General features: G+C 41.7%; 2 protein-coding genes across 6 annotated transcripts in view; both read left to right on the plus strand.

The window, feature by feature from the left end:
• 5ptasei (inositol polyphosphate-5-phosphatase A) overlaps window positions 1–18,319 on the plus strand; it is a 39,372-nt gene extending 21,053 nt beyond the window's left edge. The window contains exons 1-12 of one of the 4 annotated variants that reach the window (XM_077410788.1): window positions 2,036–3,104; window positions 5,262–5,303; window positions 5,413–5,513; window positions 6,199–6,286; window positions 6,367–6,430; window positions 6,515–6,735; window positions 6,817–6,957; window positions 7,225–7,386; window positions 7,490–7,675; window positions 7,783–7,848; window positions 9,017–10,498; window positions 12,038–12,337. In XM_077410788.1, the coding sequence (XP_077266914.1) occupies window positions 3,042–3,104; window positions 5,262–5,303; window positions 5,413–5,513; window positions 6,199–6,286; window positions 6,367–6,430; window positions 6,515–6,735; window positions 6,817–6,957; window positions 7,225–7,386; window positions 7,490–7,675; window positions 7,783–7,848; window positions 9,017–10,498; window positions 12,038–12,190 (2,769 nt within the window). In that variant the 5' untranslated portion in view covers window positions 2,036–3,041 and the 3' untranslated portion in view covers window positions 12,191–12,337. Of the gene's footprint in view, window positions 1–2,019; window positions 3,105–5,261; window positions 5,304–5,412; window positions 5,514–6,198; window positions 6,287–6,366; window positions 6,431–6,514; window positions 6,736–6,816; window positions 6,958–7,224; window positions 7,387–7,489; window positions 7,676–7,782; window positions 7,849–9,016; window positions 12,338–14,717 lie in introns of those variants that run through there. The other 3 variants (XM_077410789.1, XM_077410786.1, XM_077410787.1) reach the window with 3 other exon arrangements.
• A 652-nt stretch (window positions 18,320–18,971) lies between these two features.
• Window positions 18,972–20,251, plus strand: Snrpg (small nuclear ribonucleoprotein G). Of its 2 annotated transcripts, none has more exons than XM_077410865.1 (4): window positions 18,972–19,154; window positions 19,277–19,299; window positions 19,760–19,884; window positions 20,000–20,140. In XM_077410865.1, the coding sequence occupies exons 1-4, from the start codon at window positions 19,123–19,125 to the stop codon at window positions 20,045–20,047; spliced, it is 228 nt and encodes a 75-aa protein (XP_077266991.1). In that variant the 5' UTR covers window positions 18,972–19,122; the 3' UTR covers window positions 20,048–20,140. The 2 variants fall into 2 exon arrangements, with proteins under 2 accessions (XP_077266991.1, XP_077266990.1); XM_077410864.1 differs by having other exon boundaries at window positions 18,977–19,154; window positions 20,119–20,251.
• The last annotated feature ends 36 nt before the right edge of the window (window positions 20,252–20,287 follow it).

Raw genomic sequence — 20,287 nt, forward strand, 5'->3', positions numbered from 1 at the left:
AGATATGTAAATCATTTTGTTAATTTGTACACGTGCCAAATTTTTACGCGGTCTCCCTCAAAAAACACGTTGAAAAGCAAACAAACGACCATTAGTGGAATTTTAGATTGCCTTCAGATATCTTTTAAGATAAAAAACAAAAAGCAATAAATTCGAAATATTTTGTTTCCGACATGCTCAAGCAGAGACTCGTTATCTGAGGATCAGAAAGATTCGTTAAACTAATTTTTTTCTTTTTCCGCGTGATGGTATTTTCTTACACTTATGTTGTTATTTTTGTCAATCAGATACGTCAGAGGCTGTGGATAGAAAAGAAGAATAAAGAAGTATAAGACTCTGTAAAAGATATAACTATAAAAGTATAAAAGAATATAAAAAGTGATGGAAAAAGCACAATTTAACAAGTTACTGCAGATACATTGTATTTTATACGCGTTAACATGTATTTATATTAATAAAGATGTAACACGATATAACGAACGAGGTTTAAAAGTTAAATATTATGTTTGATCAAAATTGTCCTTATAATCGTAATTGAATTACGTTATTTAGCGTTTTACTAATTTACATAAAATGAGTTTTTCATAAAATAATTTTTACGCGACGTGTATATAAAATACTCTTTCGCATTTTTTGTACGCTGTGGAAAAGTTCCCGTAATAAAAATTGTTACAACGAAAAAGGACGCACTTTACATCCGCGCAAACTGAAAAAAATCACATGCAAATTTAAACTCGAAAGAGGACGCATCAGCGTAACCATTTCCTATTTTCAGAACGCGTTTCTCGCAGTTACATTAATTTTTTCCTCATGCGGAATCTTTCAGATAGAAAAAAAACGTTAGAATAGTCCCTCATCTCCATTATAAAATCGCGCGTAAACGAGGCGTTTTTTAAAAGAGACCTTTCTTTTTTCCAGTCATCGCGTCGATCTTCAATTTTACTCATCAAACACAACGCAACGCATTAAACGCACGGCACTATCGCGCCCGTACACGTACGCCGATAAATATTCGGCATGACGTTCCCGATCGTCGTGGGATTCGCGTGATTCAAGGTTCTCCGGAGAAGATCTCCGAGAGATCGACGTTGCATCCGAAAGCGCGTATATTCGAAATTTACCCGGTGAGTAAATCGCCGCGGATCCGCGATCCCCGAATCCCCCGTCGGGGATTTTTCCCGATGAGAGAGCCGAGGTGAACGAGAGAGAGAGAGAGAGAGAGAGAGAGAGAGAGAGAGAGAGAGAGAGAGAGAGAGAGAGAGAGGGAGAGACGTATTTGGCCGTTCACCGATAACGCCGATCGCCGCTCGCGCGCGTAAAAGCCCCGCTATGTCATCCTCCGGCCGCGGCCAGAAATGGCCAGCGGCACGCTGGCCGATGGCCGATGCTGGAAAGTATCGATCCCTGTCGATTGGTCCATTGATATTTGTCACCTGCCGATATCGCGGTTGCGACACGACCATATTTCGCGACGAGTTATACGCGGAGTTACGACGATAATGCCGTAATACGCTGCGGACGCGGAGCGTGCGGGCTTCTTATTTCCCAAGTCGCACCCAGTAGACGACTCCGATATTTTTTTTCCGCAGAGAGAGAGAGCCGAGAGATTCAATTAATAAAATAAATATTTTAACGAAAAAAACTTTCCTCGTCTATATGATCGTCGAATTATATATTTTTTCTACATTTTATTTTTCACTCTATCTCTCCTACTCGGCTATTTTTGTTTGCAATATTTTGCAGTATTTATTCACTCAGATAACGATCGTCTCCGTTAACTCGAGCAAATTATTATTATCTCAACGATGCGGTGCGCGCTCTCAACTTTGTTACTCTCGCCTGTATTGACTCTTCAAGTCGAATTAGAAACTTTATTTACTAACAAGAGATAAACGCCCGACCGACCTCTTTGTGCCTCCGTTATTCAAACGCCCTTGAATTTTTTTTGTCCAGCAGCGATCATCTCAACGTCACCGGTCTTTTTTTACTCGTTAGCCCGTTAGGAGAAAAATCGGCGATTCTCGGCGGGTGCCCTCGGCCCGGCCTCAGGCCGCACGCGTGCCCGCCGCGCCGGCACGCACGTTCGCCAGCGACACGCGCGCGACGAGCACGGCCCTGCCTATTGACGTCCGCGGTAGGCGTGGCCTCCGTCGCGGCCGATAGAGGGATATATTTATCGCGCGCGCGGCTTTTCTCTCTCGCAACGCCGCGCCGCGACGCAACGCAACGTGCAGCTCGCGGGAGACGCAAGAAAGGAAGGAAGGAACGAACGAGGGGACCCACGGGCCACGACCCACCACCCACCGCCGCATTCGTTTGCATTCTTTCTCGCCTGCCCGCGCGTTCCGAACCGTTCCGACAATGCGTACGTACTCGCGGCCAGCGGCGCGGCAGCGTCGAGGTCGCGCGGTGCGCGAGAGCGGCTTCCTCGCGGCGCGGGGGATGACTTTGCTCCTCGTACTCGTCGCCTAACGGCGCGCGGCGCGCGCGTTATCTGTGTTTATTATCTCTCACGCGGCGCTGCGCTTTCCCCGAAAGGTGCGCGACAACGGCCGACAACGATCGCGGCGTCGCGACGGTGAGATCGGAGGAAGGCCGGTGAGAAGCAGTGAGAAGAGGATCGAGCGGCTGACAGCGGAGACGGAAGAGAGAGCTCGGACGGACCGACCGATAGAGCGAGCCCGTTAGCAGTGCGCGAGTAGGACGCGCGAGCGACGTGCGCGGTGCGCGACCGCCGTCGATCGTCGGGCGGCCGCGAGCCGCGAGCCCGCGAGTGTCGACGAGCGCCAGTGTTCCGTTCGTCCGTCGCCGTCGTCACTCGTCAGTGTGGTGCTCGGTGCTGGTGCGGTGCGGCGCGGCGCGGCTCGAGTGTCGACAGACCGCGATTCCGGAGTCGTCATCGTCGCCGTCTCTAACGACGCAGCCGTCTCGCGGTGCCGACGATCGCGCGCCCTCGGGACTCGGGACCAGAGCGACGTCGGGTCGAGGACCCCCCCGACTGACCCGAGAGAGCTCCAGAAGCAGGCGAGCGGAGCGCGAGAATGGCGGGCAACGGCGTCCCGGTTCTCCTCGTCACCGCGAACGTCGGCAGCATCTTCGAAGAGGTACGTGCGTGTGCAATGTGCGTCGTCGACGTCGCTCGTGCCCCCCGGGCGGCCCGGGCCCCGATGTGCGAGGACTGCGAGGCTCCGAGCTCCGAGGCGCGGCTGGCCGACAGCCGGCCGATCGATCGCGCGCGCTCGCGCGCGCTCTCGTCGATTTCGCGCGATTATTTATCCACGCGATACACGACCTACTTGCCGCCGGGCGTTGCGTCGCGTCGCCTCGCCTCCGCTCTCCTCTCGCGCCTTACCTGCCGGATGCCGCGCGCTGGTCGGCCTCGGATTTTTCGTATATTCGCGTGTACGCGCAACACGGATCGCACTCGCGCTCGCACACGTGCCGGGCGATCGGCTTCTCGTTTTAGGTAGTCCACAGTTCGGTTGAGAAAGTCGGTCCGCGGCGAAATTCGAAGACCCCGCTCCGTTCGATCCCGTCGCGTACTCTCCCGGCCTCACCAAAATTCTCGTCTTTCTCCACGTGTTTTAATTATGCGGCGTATATCATTTCGACACGAGCATCGCGTTCGTTAGCCCTCGTGAATCTGCCGTGATCCGTGACGTTTCGTACTCGCCGAAAGTTCGCGTGTAAATCACGAAATGCGACCTTTTGATGCTCCCGACATTTAGAAGTTTTGGAATTTCGGTGTCATCATTTCAACGTTTATCCACCTGGATTCAAAATATATTATATAATTCTATATAACGGCAAATTCTTGACGTCAATGGGGAGGGGGGTGTTTTGGGGCAAAATTATTCGGTTCGATATTTTTCTTACAATTAGTATCACGCTTAACTTTTACTTTTACTCCAAGATCAACAACGAGAATATAGTAAAAACTTCTCTGATCCCATTTTTACTTTTTTTTTTATTTTTTGTATTTTTTCCTATTTTAAAACAGATCCAATAAAATTGATTTTTTTTATTTGAAAGTGGAGTGTTCTGTTATTAAAACACTCGTTTAACTTTTACTCCAAGCTCGACGATGAGAACGAAACTTCTGATCTCATTTTTAATTTTTTTATTTTTTTTTTATTTTTTGTTTTTTCCCCCTAAATTTTTAAAACAGATCCAGCAAGATTGTTTTTTTTTTTTTATTTCAAAGGGAGTGTTTTAATACCAAAATACCCCCCCCCCCCAGGATTCGCCTCCCAGTGATCCTACATATACCTAGGCTCCAAAATATCGTAACACGTAGAAGCGTCCGATACTCGAACCTGAAATCATTCATCAGTTTCTTTCTGAGGATTTTTATCAGAAAGCTCTTTGTTTCTAAGGGCAAGAAATTTCGGAACGGTTTTCGGGCACGCTTCTTACCTCTTGCTGTTTTCTCGTCGTTGGCACTTCCACGCGTTTGACAAACGTGAATGTATACGTGTTTTGTGATAATTTCTCTCGTAAGATAAACGATAATGCGGTATCGCGAGACGAATCGTCGGCGGGATTACGTAACTCGAGAAGAAGTTTTCGAGATATAGGTTTCCCTTGTCCTCCGTCGATTCGAGAAGCATCGAACGAGACGAAACGTCGAGACGACGAAAGAGGAGTTCTCGTTGAACGATCGATTGAGAGATTCGCCCCTCAAAGCGTTTTCTAGCGCGCTTCGCATTCCTGGTATCGATTTTCCGGCCTGTCGAGAAGAAACGTCGTGTAAATAAACTTTTAACGCGACGTAAGCGCGAATTGTGTTCGGCACAACGGAAACGGAATGGAATATCTGGCGCGAACGGAGAAGCCGCGATAATCTTTGGACGCCGGACGCCGCCGGCATCGCGGACGGAAGGGTTGGTGGGGGACAACGCGTGGCCCGATATCGACTCTCGCGTATACGCTTGTTGATACTTTTCTCGGTTGATATACCAGCCACAGTTTTCTCGTGGGCTCGTGGGCTCTCCGTTACCGCGATCGATTATCCGTATCGTCATTTGCGCGAAACGGGGAGAAAAGAACTCTCCCGGCGCGGCGGCGGCGGCCTGCGCCGAGAGTTTTTTGTCGTCGCGTCTCGTGGGGGTTGGTGGTGCGCCGCCAATGTATCCTTGCGCGTGACGTTAACGATCTATTAATATATCCGCGCGTCCTCGAACATCTCATTAAGCTTTTCTTTAAAGTGCACCAAGTATGAAGGATTTCATAGATTGATACGAGCGATTCTCTTCTTGCAGCCTAGTGTCATGCTGAAGATATGGACGGAAGAGTTTTTATCCGTAAGTAACATCCCCCGTGCGCGGCTTTTTACCGCCGCGCCGCGCGCCGGTACCCTTCGACGCGCCGCCGCGCCGGCCTGTTTGTTTTACGAGCAGATTCCTTTTTCAGACCATATCGAGGCTGGATCCGAAATTTATAGCGCTGCACTGCCAAGAAGTAGGTGGAAAGAATTACGAGCAGAGCATGAGGCACGTGGAGGACTTTGTTAGGTAAATGTCACGTTCTTCGTTCCAGGTTCGACTCGCGTCCGACTTTTCTCTCCGCGATATAGAAATGAAAACACGGGTGTACCCGTCGTCACATTGTTGTCACTTTCAATGAAACGCGCAACAAATTTTCATACGCGGCACGATAAGTCGCACGCTGTGCGTAGAACGAACCTTTCGTAGATTCCGAAGGCGTCATGTTATAATCTTATTATCGATGCTTCTTGGAAGGTTTCCAAGAGCTATAATATTTGGCTATAATTAAATTATTAAGATAAGATCCTGTACGCAACTCGCCTGATGTTGTTTTTGCAAAATATTTCGATCTGTATCTATAACGTTTTAACTTATGATCTTCGTCATTGTATTATATCTAAACCTTTTATAAATATACCAAAACATATAGCTTTCTCTTTCCACATATATGATATTGAAAATGATTTAACGCATAACTGGTGGAAAGGAATAAAAATAGACGCGTCACGCGTGGCTCTATAGTTGAGTGAGCCACTTCAAAAGATAACTGCTGATTGTATGACGATGATATTGACGGGGGAGAACGCCATATATTTTTTGTACATATAAAAAAAGAGTTGTTTGAAAAATGTATTTATAAGAGATTTCCATCTAAAGCTTGTGCTTTTCCACCGTATAACTTAACGCGACGCGAAACTTGTTATATTTACAGATTACTCATGTCGTCGGAGGAGTTAAGGTTGTTTGACAAAATTAGGGTATACCTCGACGAGGATTATTCATCCGCTGAACATTTCACGGTGAGTCGTGGGATATACTTTCTAGCGAATGTTCAATTACTTTAAACGAAGCAATATTTATTATCAAGATTCTTTTGTAGGCTCTAGGGAATTTCTACTTCGTGCACGAGTCCTTGAGTGATGTTTTATTGTGGGATTTTAATGGTACGTTACACGTTACTTTATGAGGGATAGCTCTCGAGAAATATGTGCAACATTGTTTAAATTATTATGCAATTTTTTTTTTAGAGTGTACTTTTGTACCCGTAAGTGGGAAAGAAGTCCATTCGGGCAACATAGAAGCGGTTACTACCAAAGAGAAAGCTAAGTTTCCTCAAGAATTCTTCCCAGAATGCAAATGGTCCAGAAAGGGTTTTCTGCGCACCCGATGGAGTATTAGTGGAACAGTTTTTGATCTCATAAACATACATTTATTTCATGACGCGAGCAATTTTATTGCTATGGAGATGGTGAGAAATTTTTGCGACTGTCATCTCATACACGTGTTGCTTTAATTTTCTGTTTATCTTATTTTAACAATTTCTTTACAGTTTCCATCGGTATACAGTAAAACGCGCAGAAGAGCACTCGAGCACACGTTAGATAGATTTCATAATGACAAGTATCCGAATGTGCCGTATTTTTTATTTGGTGACTTTAATTTTAGGACAGATACAGCAAGTGTAATAAAGGTAAGACTCGTCAGCATTCGACGATAAAATTTTTCGATAAAAAGCAAGGAAGAAATTAGAGACAAATATATGAGAAACTCTTGAGATCATATTAAATTTTTACAAATAAATTGGTATATTATTGTTGAAAGCAACATTATTCAGCGATACAACCTTTAGCGATGCTTTTTACTTTGTGTATTATATAAATATATATTATTACATATCAATGAAATGAATATATATTAAAGTCCAACGTATTACAGCATTTTAATTTGTCTTTAATAGAAACTGACGGAAGATACTCAAGAAAGGAAGTTATCAAATAAGGGAAATATTTCGAAATTGCAATTTCACAATAGAGACGACGATCTCATATTAACGTTAGGCAAAAAGGAATTTTCTCACTACGAACATCAGAATGTTTTCATGAAAAATGGCGGTGAATGGGTAAGTTATACGTCTCATTTATTCATATATGTACGTGATACGATATCCATATTCAATCGATAGATAAGAATGCCAATAATAAAATTTATTAATATTTATGCAGTTACGCGAGTATGATAAAGAACTAGGAGACTTTGAAGGAAGGTTGTTCGAGTTTCCAATCAGCTTCGTACCAAGTTACCCGTTTCAAGAGGATATTAACGAGCCTGTAAATTACATGCAAACGAGAGTGCCAGCTTGGTGCGATCGGGTTTTATTGAGCCCCACTGCGAAAACGCTAGTCCAAGACGTACGTACTTCTGTGGAATTTATATTCGCGATCGATACAAAAACGATTCTAAAATTGAATTGTAGAATTTGTTAGTCTAATGTAACTTTTGTGTTCTTTTGCAACAGATTGATGATTCTGAGGCGGTGGAATACGGTATAATCGGCTCGACTACGTGTATGGGTGATCACAAGGTAAGATTAAAAGTTTTCCAATCAGCATCTTTCTCTTACGTTTATGAAGCGATACTGCGTCATTTTTTTTTTTACTTATTATGCTGGAAACATATACTTACACGCTGCCTAGTTCTTATTCTGATAAACTATTCTTTCAATTATTATGGTGCAGCCTGTTTTTCTGGAGTTTCGAATGAATCTTTAAGCACTAAGGTACCTATCTATGAACTGTCTGTCTGTTCTTATCTGAAATCCCCTACATCTCTTTCACGTCTCTTGATTCTGTTGGTACTCCGTTATCTCGACAATAAACATATAGGGGCTTGTTTAATGTAGCACCTTCACACACGTAGTATCCCGAAGTATTTTACTTCTACATTATTTTGAAACTCTGTTCTCTTACTCTCATATATCTTATCAGCTTCGCTATCGTTATCATAGAACAATATATTGTACTTTTTCAATCTAATTATTATCAATACGCATTGTAACGCCTCTTGTATTTTTCTTTCTAATGCTGAACAACATTATTACATTATACACAATACATAAATATTTTGGTTACGCAACGACAATATTTGTTGCTACATGATAATGTAATAAAAAGCGGTAATAACAGTGTTAACAGCTGATGATTTTTAATTTTGCGAACATTATGTTACAGAAAATGAATATTGATATACACAAAATAGGCTGTGTTATTAATTAATTGTATCTATTATAATTTATTATTTTGCAATATATTAGACTTAATTATTAATGATTATGTAATCTACGAGCAATGTTATAATATATAAACACAATATTACAGACATTGGTAGAATTGTGTAGAGAGAGATATATAAAACTTTAAATATCTAAAAAAAATATTATAATTTTCATATACTTGGAAAAAATAATTGTTTGTATGATTATATTACGACACTTCAGAATGTGATTCTTTAAAGTTTTGCGCGTATGTTTGATAATTGTCCCATCGACAAAGTCAACAGATTGAAAAGTACATTACTGTGGTATGTCATTATCCCTTTGAATGAAGACAGAACGTTAGTTTGAGGCCGTCTACCTCTCCCATAGAATCCTACGATACAATTCACATATCACCCTTCATATATCGTTTTATCTTCTCGCCATGACGCACGATAATTACATAAAGGTTCGTTACCTTTTTTTTTGCCATTTACAGCCAGTCTACTTGAAGGCTAATCTCATCTCGGACGCAGGTATGATAGGCTGCTGCTACTTGCCAATTGCACCTGAGTTTTGCTTCCGAGTGCCCAACAGTTACCTGGAGTTGTTGTCCATGTTGCCTGATTGTAATAGTTACGCTAACGCGCGCGTTATTGACCGTTCGTCTAATCTGTTGCACGCAATACCTGTTAAGCACGATCCTTACACGCCAGATAGTATGGACAGTCCGAGTCCGAACGCGCTGACGGCCTCCGGAGAGGTCCCAGATCCATTTATCGATCACATCGGCAGTGACAACGCGACGTCGATACCGCGGTCAACTCAAACGTCGAACGCGTCGAGGCGACACATTGACCGAGCCGTGTCGCCGGCTTTACTGAAGTCCAGATTAGAACTGATTGTGCAAAATAAGAACGAGGATTCGGATCTGGAAGTAGTTTCGGATATCAAGAGGAGTCCCAGCGAGTGCCATTTGCGTTCTTGGCCTGATGCCGACGATCAGCAGTGGTGCGTAAGGAAAAACAGATGTAACAGCGACGTGTCGTGGCAACGTTCTCACGTTTTAACGGAGGCTTGGATCCAGAGCAAGGGTCAGCAGGGCTACCATTCCTTCAGTAATTTTGCGAACCGATCTTCCTCGAATTCGAGTCCCCCGGACATCGTCGACGGTTTACCGCCCGATTTGATCATACCACGAATAGCTATAATAAATGCGAGTAACTTCGAGTCGAATGCGAGCTCTGTGTACTTCCACGATGACAGATTGAGTAATTATTCGGAAAACAAATTGAGCACATACTCGGATGGTCGGACGAAAACGCTGAGCGGCGAGGCTGTGAGTTCGGAAAAGTCGGATGAGATTTGCGACAAGACGGATGAAGAAGAGGGCAACAGATTGAGCCTGAGTACAGATAGAATAGTAGGAAAGGAGAGTAACGCATACTCGGAAGGCCACGAGTCGGTATCGAGTAAAGACTTGTACTTCGAAGAGGATAATAAAAAATTCATTGAGGACGAATGCGATATGTGCAAGGAGACGAAATGTCAAATAATAGAAGCGCAAGTTCTCGTGAGAGACACATTTTACGTGAAGGACGTTATTCCCGATAGGACGAATGATAAATTGACCGTGGAACGGGACGTTCCGGATGAATCTTGTTTCAAAAATGTCACCGAAATTCTGTTGGAAAATCCACCGAGTTCTCAAGCATTGCGAAGAAGACGCGATAAAACTGACACGAATCCGAACAGAATAAACGTGGAAATCAACGATACGCCGTACCGGAAGACTGGCACAGAGATAAAGCCTCAGACGTCCTCAAGTCCCCCTCAATATATCGAGGGACATCTTCTGGACCTCCTCAAGACGTCCTGGATGTGTCGAGGTCATCGAGAATCACTTGAGAATCACTTGTACTATCTCAGAAATCAAGATTGCGACAGCCATGTGATAAAAATATGCCCAGATATACAAACGGTAAGTCACGACGCAGAGATGATAAATTGTGAGAGCAAGACGTGCACCTCGAAAAACTCGACGAAAACCAATTCGACGCATAGCCAGGATAATATTAATATCAGTGATCACGCAGAAAATCTTAAATTAAAAGCTTACAGAGCTACTAAACGGTACAAGATTAGAAAGAACAACATTAGCGGGAAGCGGACTAGGTGTAGAAAGTGTTGTGTAATATCCTGAGGATTCGCTTTAGTCTGCACTTAGAGAGTTTGTGTATTATGTTCCTTGTTTATTTATCGTATTGTTGTATCCACGCTGAACCGAGAACAGAGAAATATCGACGGCTTTTTCTATTGGAAAATATCGCGCGGATATGGCTCTTTGTCAAAGTGAGACTTCTCTGTTCTTGATTTGTCTCAGATGCAACAATTGCCATCGCCGTGATAGCAATTGGGGGGGGGGGGTACACCCTTTTTTCTACTTACATAAAGTATTCCTTTCATAAACTTTATTTCCTTGTCTTCGTGCTGTTTTCTCGATGTGCTAAGTAGTGATCGAGATAGCGTTAGTCATCATCGCTTAGTGTACGACTATAATTTATTTTCACATGGTGTATACATTATTGTTTTTGTTGACAATGTGGCTAATTAATCGTGAATCCAATACGTTTCTTGATTTGTAGATTGTACGAATGGTCATTGAAGGAATCGCATTTTGTGTATTTATTGCCGTTGACGTTTTAAAGTGACCTAAGCGTGACGTGGAAAGAGAAGGATACAATTTTAGTTATTAACGGTTTCTCGCTTACGCCTCGCGTTCGGTCGTGAAAGATGAATTTCGTACCCGACCTCGTGCATGTCGCGAGAAACATATATCGATGTGAAACGAAGTTCTGCATGTGCATGGCACTCCAAATGTTGATGTTCTACGCATATTTCTTAGGAAATACCCGAGTGATATACAAAACTGTTTCCTCTTGTTATAGTCGTACAATTTATAACTAGTATAACAACGTTACGTAATGTTACATTATTTAGAGCGTGTGCATATGAAAGTAGTGATATATAGTTAACGTCGCTGTACAGTGTCAAACAATACGTACAGACTGATGAGATCGTTACCAGTATACGAGGCACTTTTGCGAGCAGTGCTACGTTATCCTATTATGCTATTTTTAAACAAAGTCCATCGTGTGCCGAGATCCTTGATACGCATTAAGGTACTCGTTTTCAAGGAAATTATTACCTCGCAGTGTTCTTGTCCTTGATTATTATTAGATGTCCTTACGTTGCATACTATATGTATATATATATATATATATATATATATAATTGTTACGAAAATTTATCTTAGATTTATAGATAACGTGTACATACATATATATATGAAAGATTTTATTTATTATGTAATCATATTTATCCTCTCGTAATTGAATAGTATTGCCGTTGTATCGTCTGTGCCGTTCTAATGTTTCGCGTACGTATCACTTTCGTTCCACGATGTGACGAGAAATAATTCACGGTAATATCGCAAAACTCCCTTTTCTTTTCTTTCCAGTACATTTTCTTTCTAGTATACGCGCGAACGTATTATCACTGTTATACGTACTGCGCCCTTGCCAAGAACAGATCTATTCGCTGGATTTGCTTTACGAGCGCGTGGACCAAGTGGACTCTACTGCCAAAGCTAAATTCGTTGTTAGCCCGTTAAGCGAGAAGATATTAATATATGTGACGGAGATATCAATCGCGCGCGAGAGCGACGGTGACGGAGGTTGCTTCGTTCGTTTTTATTATTGTTACGTTGTAACCGTAATTGATCGTCCGGGGAAAAGTTTCAGGAGAGCGTCAGCTACGAGCATCCGGCATTATGTACGAACGAACGTGCCATCGTAACAAGGTTTTAACTAACGGATGAGAAGTCATTAGACGCGTTGCGCGAGCTGGAACGGGCGTAAAGGGGATCCCTCGAAAGTTTCCCGACTTGGGGGAAGTTTGAGCTTAACTTGTGATGTTAGCGTGCATTACTCCATGTAACCCTCGGTTCGTCGGTGCTTCACCCCGCGAGTCTTCGTTGACGAAGAACACATCGCCGAACATGTATCGCGAACGAAATAGCCAAGTTTTTTTTTTCGTAAGGATGACACATGATAGGCAGTTCGATAGATCGGCAATTTTGGTATTTGATTACAGTCGCGATCTGTTTCGCTCGAATTCTTGCCACGTGGGCGAGACATGGAGTAATGTCGTGACAATTGTGACTTAACGTTATACCTCTCCCCGTTCGCGCTGAAACGATGCCGAGAGGCGGATCTGCCCGTGGGATTTGTGCGTACGACAATTGTCCGAGGATCCGTTATCAATCGTTTCCGATTTGCCATACTAGTTTTAAAACGACGAATCTGCGGCCGACGGAATCGAGCTCGGAGATTCCGACGCTGTTGTACTGCATTTTTGTTTTATTTTCTACCGCGTAGAATAGGCTGATTAGGATGTATCGCGAATTCCTCCCGTTCGAGTGTAAATAGTTCGTCGACGAGACGAGCCTATATATAAAATATTTGTGCCCTATTTTATAAAAATATATAAATTTATTTTTCATACACGTGAACGTGTGCTTTCTTTATTTGTTTCCTTCAGCTACAGTTTCTTCCTGAATAAAAAATGCGATCAAACCATATAATTCTAAGTTTGACGAAGAGCCGTGCTGGCCATCTTGCGCTCACGGCAATCGCGAAGAAAGAAAATTGCGAGAAAAAACTCTGTTGGCGGCCTTCGAAAATATAACGAATGACGCAACCTGCTCGTCCTTTTTTTTCCGATATGTTCTTGTCAGAAATATACATACGCGAGGCAGTCTGTACGGAAAATGTCTCGAACGTCAATGATTCAGAATCGCCACGAGCAAAATGCGGCAGAATACATTTGTCAATTACATTATTTATAGATTTACTATTATATATTATTTATATTAATTCGTAGGAAATACGGGCCATTTGCGAAGTCTTATCTCGAGATTAAATAAAGCGAATTTCCGTTTTAGATTATATATAGAGACCCGTAGAAAAACTTGCTAACGTGTGTCTTATTATTGTGTGACGCGACCGCCTATACGTGTACCTATATTGCTATTGAATGGCGATTTTGCTGCACTTCTCTTTTATAATCTCGGGGGTTATACTTATCGATTATTGCTTCACACAGCGTGTGTATATTTTCATTTAATTTTCCGCTCCGCACGTTGCGCACTTCCAATAACCGCTGGCAGCCGCAAATCTCAATCGTGGAGCGCAGTACGGCAGATCCGTGGAGAGGAAAAAAAATTTGAGAGTATAAATAATAACATACTATTCTCTTACGTTGCACCCAGACCTTTCGACATTTTCTCTCAGAATGTGTCGTCGCACTCACGTTTCACCACGTAAACGGTCGATAACAACTTTTTTACAAAAATCCGGCCTATTTATACGTCTTTTTAGACTATTCAGCAATATAATCCTGCTTATTTTTCATCTTTCACGTATTACTTGCTTACATTTCTGTTGTGGCCGCAGTTATATCTTTCACGCTCTTTGATAATTTTCTCGTAACGTTATAATCGCAATTTTTACAATGACAAAACGTCGCCGATGTTGCGGCGGGTCGTGGCGCGATTGTTCGAGAAAAGTGACACGGTAAGGATCGTAACAGGTGCGCTTTATTTCTGCGATCTGCGTTGCTGCGTCTCGAGTGCAGTGTCATTAACCACCTATCCTAACACATTCGGTATATACGAGAAGCTCAGTGCGAAATACAAATACGATACGCGTCTTTGATGGACCGTCTTCGATACAGGTTTCTCGCATACCCGACCACTGTTCGTACACTTGGTGTTTAAATAATTGTTTGTTGCATTGAGGGAGATGTATCTGTATAGTTTCAATAATTTTTATTGTCCTTTTGTGTATCATTCCTACGCGAAACGACAATAAGAATTATCTTCATGTGGCATTAAAATACGAGATCCAATTCCGGAATAATTTTATTGTCTCTTTCGACAATAAAAAGAGATTCGTAAATTAACGTCAATTAACTCAAGAAACATGGAAATTCTTCCGGTTTAAGTCGCTCGCGAAATTAATCCCGTCAAGTAGCATCGTAAAGCCTCAGTTCTTTTGACGTCAATTTAGTTTCTTTTTTCAACAATGCACATGGTAACCAGTTGTCGCTTAGAAGGATATTATCGTTCCTGGCTGCAGAAACGGCGAGGGAAATGCAGACGGAGGCGAAGTCCGGGCTGAGGAGCGGCGAGCTGCTCAACGGCATTAACAACAATAACAACAACGCCGTCAGAACGATAACGAGATACGTGCATACCAAGCATGCGGACTCGTCAGTGAAGATCTTCCGAGAGACGATGGTTTGATATTGCACTCCTGGATGACGTTTGTCGCCCACGGTAAAAAACGTCAATCACGCGTAAAACAAAAAATCGTGGATTAGTCATTAAAAATTGTTTAACCCTTTCAATACCACTTGGTCGGCTTAAACAGGCACGATACGTACATTTCTAATGCGAATGAAAATAATAACGAGAAGAATGAAACTTTTGTATCGGCATTTTATTGGAAAGAAAATTTCATACATTAATTTTATATCGCACTTTAGCGATCTTTGGGAAACACGTTTCAGCAATTTTGTTCTGTAATAATAAGCAATCCTCGAGGCAATCCTATAAAATTCGGTATTGAAAAGGTTAAACGTGACGTTTATCGTCGATAAAATAAAATGAACGAACGAAATGTGAGGCACGTTTCCGTCGCGACGGTATATTAATCCGATCCATTAAACACTATCGCAAAATCCGAATACCGTAACTACATTCCACTAGCGTAATCGGCAAAAGAATTTTGCAAGAAAGCGCGAGCCGAACGCCACGTTGAAGCTGCAATCTGCAAGCTGCGTGTCCTTAAATACGCTATATATGCAACAATCCAGGGGTTGCCTAGAACTCCGCGTATGACGTGTCTAAAAAAGAACCGTAAAGATGTGTAAAAGACATCCTACACGTTTCGGTAAATCTCTAGGATTCTTTTAGACGTCTTGCGCCCCTTTGCGGACCGTTAAAGCATATACCCGCGTAATTCGACAGATCGCACTTTATATATAGATGTCAGGTTTCATATACCCCTTGTTACTTTAAATCCAATCGGAACCCGAGAGCTTCCTTGTTTTTGCCAAAGGTATTATTTTTGGACGCGCCACGAGAGTCTCTCTCACTGCCTTCGTTCGCGCGTTTCACGTACGACCAAAGATTTTCTTAATATTTATTATTCGGCGCATCTAGTGCCGCCTTCCCTCGACGATATAATATTGCGAGATGCAAAATGTGTAGTGACACACCGTGCGCTATATATATCGTGGATATACGTTCGCGCGGTGTAGGTATTTAGATCTTTAACGTATATTTCATCTCTCATCGGTTGTTCTTGTCGCGCCACATGTACTTACCGCAATCGATGTGCGTCTCAAGTACAACATCCTAATTATCTCTAATCGTAAGATTACTTCGCGCGCGTTATACTTAATTTTTTAACTGTGTAAATTAAGATGTACATCGTTTATTGTATAATATAAAGATGGTAATGTTGTTATACAAGAAAATCGAAAAGGATTAAAGGATCGTCGACTCTGTGTGTATGTGTGTGTGTGTTGAAGTATAAATCAATAGTTTTCCAAAAAGTGTCACTCTTTATATGAATTATCTTTCTGAAGCTTGACACTTCTTGAGGAAAGAGGATTACTTTGTGAATGTACCTCTTCGTGAGAACATATATCGGAACATATTCTTCATATATTTATGTACAGAAGACAAGCCGATATCCACCTGGAGAGTATATACAGAATAGGATGATCGAGAAAAACTTGCTAGTACTTAAGCGAAGTTATAGTCCGTATAAAAATATCTATATACGGACGATATGCGAAAAATATTCGCGAGTCGTTCTCTCACGCGATTCGCCGTGCCAATCCGTTCCATCTTAGAATTTTGCACACGTTTAATATAAATGTAAAAACTCCTTCACCATGCACAGACGTGAATCATTAAAAGAGATATGCATCCCGCATACTTATATAGATTCGTTTCGGAACGTTGGTTAAAGTTAAACTGAAGTTTGAGCGATTTCTTCGTCTTTTCCTTTCCCGATGCGAGCTGTAAGAAGAGATAGGAGGACGTAACGTTTGCAGAAGAGCAGTCCGGAGATTGCTAGCGAAGAATGTGTTAGATGATGTGTAGATCCTGGGTCCAGTCGCATTTTCATCGACAATTTATATAGACGTTAGCTCTCAATATGTCATTTTTCAAAGTGCGCGCATTGAAAACACTTATCATGGCATTCCACGGAAATTAGCCGATTAATTCGGATCGATGTGCTAGTATTTTTGTATTGTAGACTCGCGGAGCTCCTTTGCGCTTCGTTACGTAGGAAATTCGGTAGGCAAGCTCTTCCTTTGTGTCGTTAGTCGAATCGTAATAGTGCTTCTACACAATGTCCACATTCTTCCGGAAATGATTTTTAATCGCGAACCGAAAATCGCGCCTTTGACCGCGGTGATTGAACTAATAAGTCGATAAGTCGATCTAGCGAATTCCGTTCGCTTCGGTGTCCGTTTCTCAGCTTTTCATTTAATAAAAGGTTTAAAGAGCGGACGAAAGACGGAGGAACGGGCAACGCTATTGACGCGTTCATTTTTATCAATGCATGATTAACTTTAATCTTGGTTTAACTTACATTTTATCTTTTTTCAATTCTCAGAACTAGAAAAAGGTAAAGGTAAGTTAAATCGAGATTAGAAAGTTAATCTACATCGGTAATGGCTTCTGCCGCGCGGCAAGAAGCGAAGCGGTAGCCAATCAACGTGTAGCTTTTCCGTAAGAATCAAATGTTTATTGGCTACCGCGTCGCTTCTTGCCGCGCGGCAAGCGTTTCCGCGTCCTGTGTACAGAAGCCATAAGAAATGGACATTAGCGATTTAAATGTGCGATGGAGATTACGGAACCTTTATTTCCATCGCTTTCACGATGTACGTTGTTGAACTCTGATGTATACGTTGTTGGACATGCGCATATGGATGTCTCGCTAAAATATTGTAATTCTAAGTGTCACCGTGATATAATACATTATATAAACCAGAGAAACAACAATAAGAAACATTACGAAGATCTTCTCGGTTTCACACGTCTTTCGGAATGTTTATATAAGTGTTATGAACTCTTTTTACGGCGTTAAAGATAAATTTATACTTCTGTCCAAACGTAACGCTCTTAATATCGAAACAGCTGCTATTAAAAGCCTTAAACGACTCATTTTTCCGTGTAGCGTAATTCTATTTGTATCGCAATTCCGTTTCATCGTCGATCCACGAGAGATTCTCCTTCGGAATTCTTCTGAGCTCAATCTTGATGTCAGCCTTCGCTTGAACGTTCTTTTATTCTCCATTCATTAACGAGGGAAGGAAAACTGTCGGGTGTTCATTATATCTGGCGTGGCGATCATTTCTGAGATGTGCGAGGGGAAGTATTATTTCTTGCGGTCGAGAGACAAAGTTGATGTTGTACTTTTATAAACACATGCGTACCTACTTGTATTTTGTACCGATATAGCGTCTCGGCGTTCATCGGCGCGATGACCCGACGAGACGCGCAGGATCGCGAAATCGCGATGCGCGACAGAACGCGGAGACGCTATACGTCGACAATTATCTGGCAGATACGAGCGACGCGCTCATTTCATGTTGTACCAATGTTGTAGGAAAGGAAATAAAGTTACGATCCCCCATAACTCGTACTGAACCGAGATATTGTGTTCTATATATGTTTCTCGATACCTTCTCCGAAGTCCGATTCCGACTGATTAGCGTTTAAACGTTACATTTTTTTTCTTTCGAGAGAATTATATAGTATTCTCTATTTGTTAACGGATAATATTTTATTTAAGTATAATATGAATTTATTGTTCCAACAAAAACTGAGTTTGGAAAAAGTATACAAAATTCGTACAATATATTAATATTAGGCTACCCAAGATCCCAGTCTAGACCGAAGTCTTTCTCTCTAATTGATTGTGTATTTTATTTTGTTCATCTCTAATTAAGCAGCAAAGTATTGATCTGGTGAATTCCACTATTTCTATAGTTTTAAGTGCTTTCTACGCAATATGTTATTTTATTTTTATTATTTTATTATTTTAGTTAAAATATTTTATACATTCTTTCTTTTACTTTTTATTTTTCTCTTCTTCAATTATCGTGCGAGTTTGATCAACTCCGCGAGGTAAAAAAATAGAGAAAATTGATGAATTGTTACAAATTATGTGCGCGAGAAAAAGAAAGATAAGATCATATATATCTGTCCTCTTCTAGAATCCGAAGATGGCAGAAGCCACTTCAAGCGCACGTGTGTACGTGCGTTTTCTTTCGTATGTGTGTGCATCGGTGTATCTCCTCGCCCCTCGGTCCTCGGTCTCGGTGCGTCTTCATCCATCCATTCTCGGGTAGCTGATATTACTGAACTGACCGGTTCGCTAAATTTGTAGTCGCGTATTTTGCTAATTGTGTGTCAGTGTATCCAGATAATTGAGGACTCAGCCGCTATAATCGAAAATGAGTAAAGCACATCCCCCGGAGCTTAAGAAGTAAAGTATATTTTTCGCAAGCCGGTGCGAGATCTCTCTCTCTACCGGCGTTGTTTGGTTTCCAGCACACATGTCATGTTCATTATGTTATATATCCACTAATACTTCTGTATCCTTTTCAGGTACATGGATAAAAAATTGTCTCGTAAGTAATAGCGCAAGAACGTATTGATAAAGTCGAAGTTGCATCTCCAAGAGAAAGATTAAGCTTGTTCAAGCCTCGCTAAAGAGGTTAAGTTTGATGTGCACAGCATTAATGCCTATTGCCTGGGAATTGGGATTTCTATGGCGCACGTTACGTGTGTGCACTAGTTACCATAGAACAGTATCACTCAAAGATTTCTTTCACTTGTGATAAAGAAGTATTTTCTAAAAATGTTTATTTTTAGAGAATAAACTTCAACTTTGTTTCTGTAATATAAAGTTTTCCTAAGAAGACTAACCACAAATATAAGCAATTTAAATTAAAACAGTTTTATAAATTATTATTTTTCACAAGATATGCACTTTAGAGTATACACGTGGAAAGCGATATAACCATCGTTATACGTTTCTATAACCATCTTGTTCTTAACCCTCTGATTTCACTTAAAACTGTCTTGCAGTAAAACTGAACGGTGGTCGACGTGTTGTCGGGATATTGAGAGGCTTTGATCCGTTCATGAACATGGTAATAGATGAAAGCGAAGAAAAATGCAAGGATGGTACTACAAACAATATCGGCATGGTGGTAAGTTTTGTGATGGCTTTATACTTACTTTTGTGAAAGCAGATTATGCGAATAAAGGTGTGGTCCACTTAACACTACAAATGCTTCAAAACATTCCTCTTCTTCTTTCTTTCAGCGAAGAAATAAGGAGCAGAAGAGAGAGAATGCTTCAAACCATTTGTAGTATTAAATGGACTGCAGCTTATTCGTAATATTATTATAAATATTCATTAATATAAAATTGTATGTTTCTAGGTAATTCGTGGCAACAGCGTCATAATGTTAGAGGCTTTAGATCGAATATAATGTATACTGCTATAGAACTTTATATCCGTATCTAATATGTATATTCTTAAATAAATAATCGAAATCTTTTTTTAAGATATAATCAAGATGTTTAGTCTGAGCTTTTGATAAATAGTTT

This window comes from Temnothorax americanus, unplaced genomic scaffold, assembly GCF_048541705.1.
Source record: "Temnothorax americanus isolate GAGA-0224 unplaced genomic scaffold, ASM4854170v1 Scaffold29, whole genome shotgun sequence".
NCBI classification, from domain to species: domain Eukaryota; kingdom Metazoa; phylum Arthropoda; class Insecta; order Hymenoptera; family Formicidae; genus Temnothorax; species Temnothorax americanus.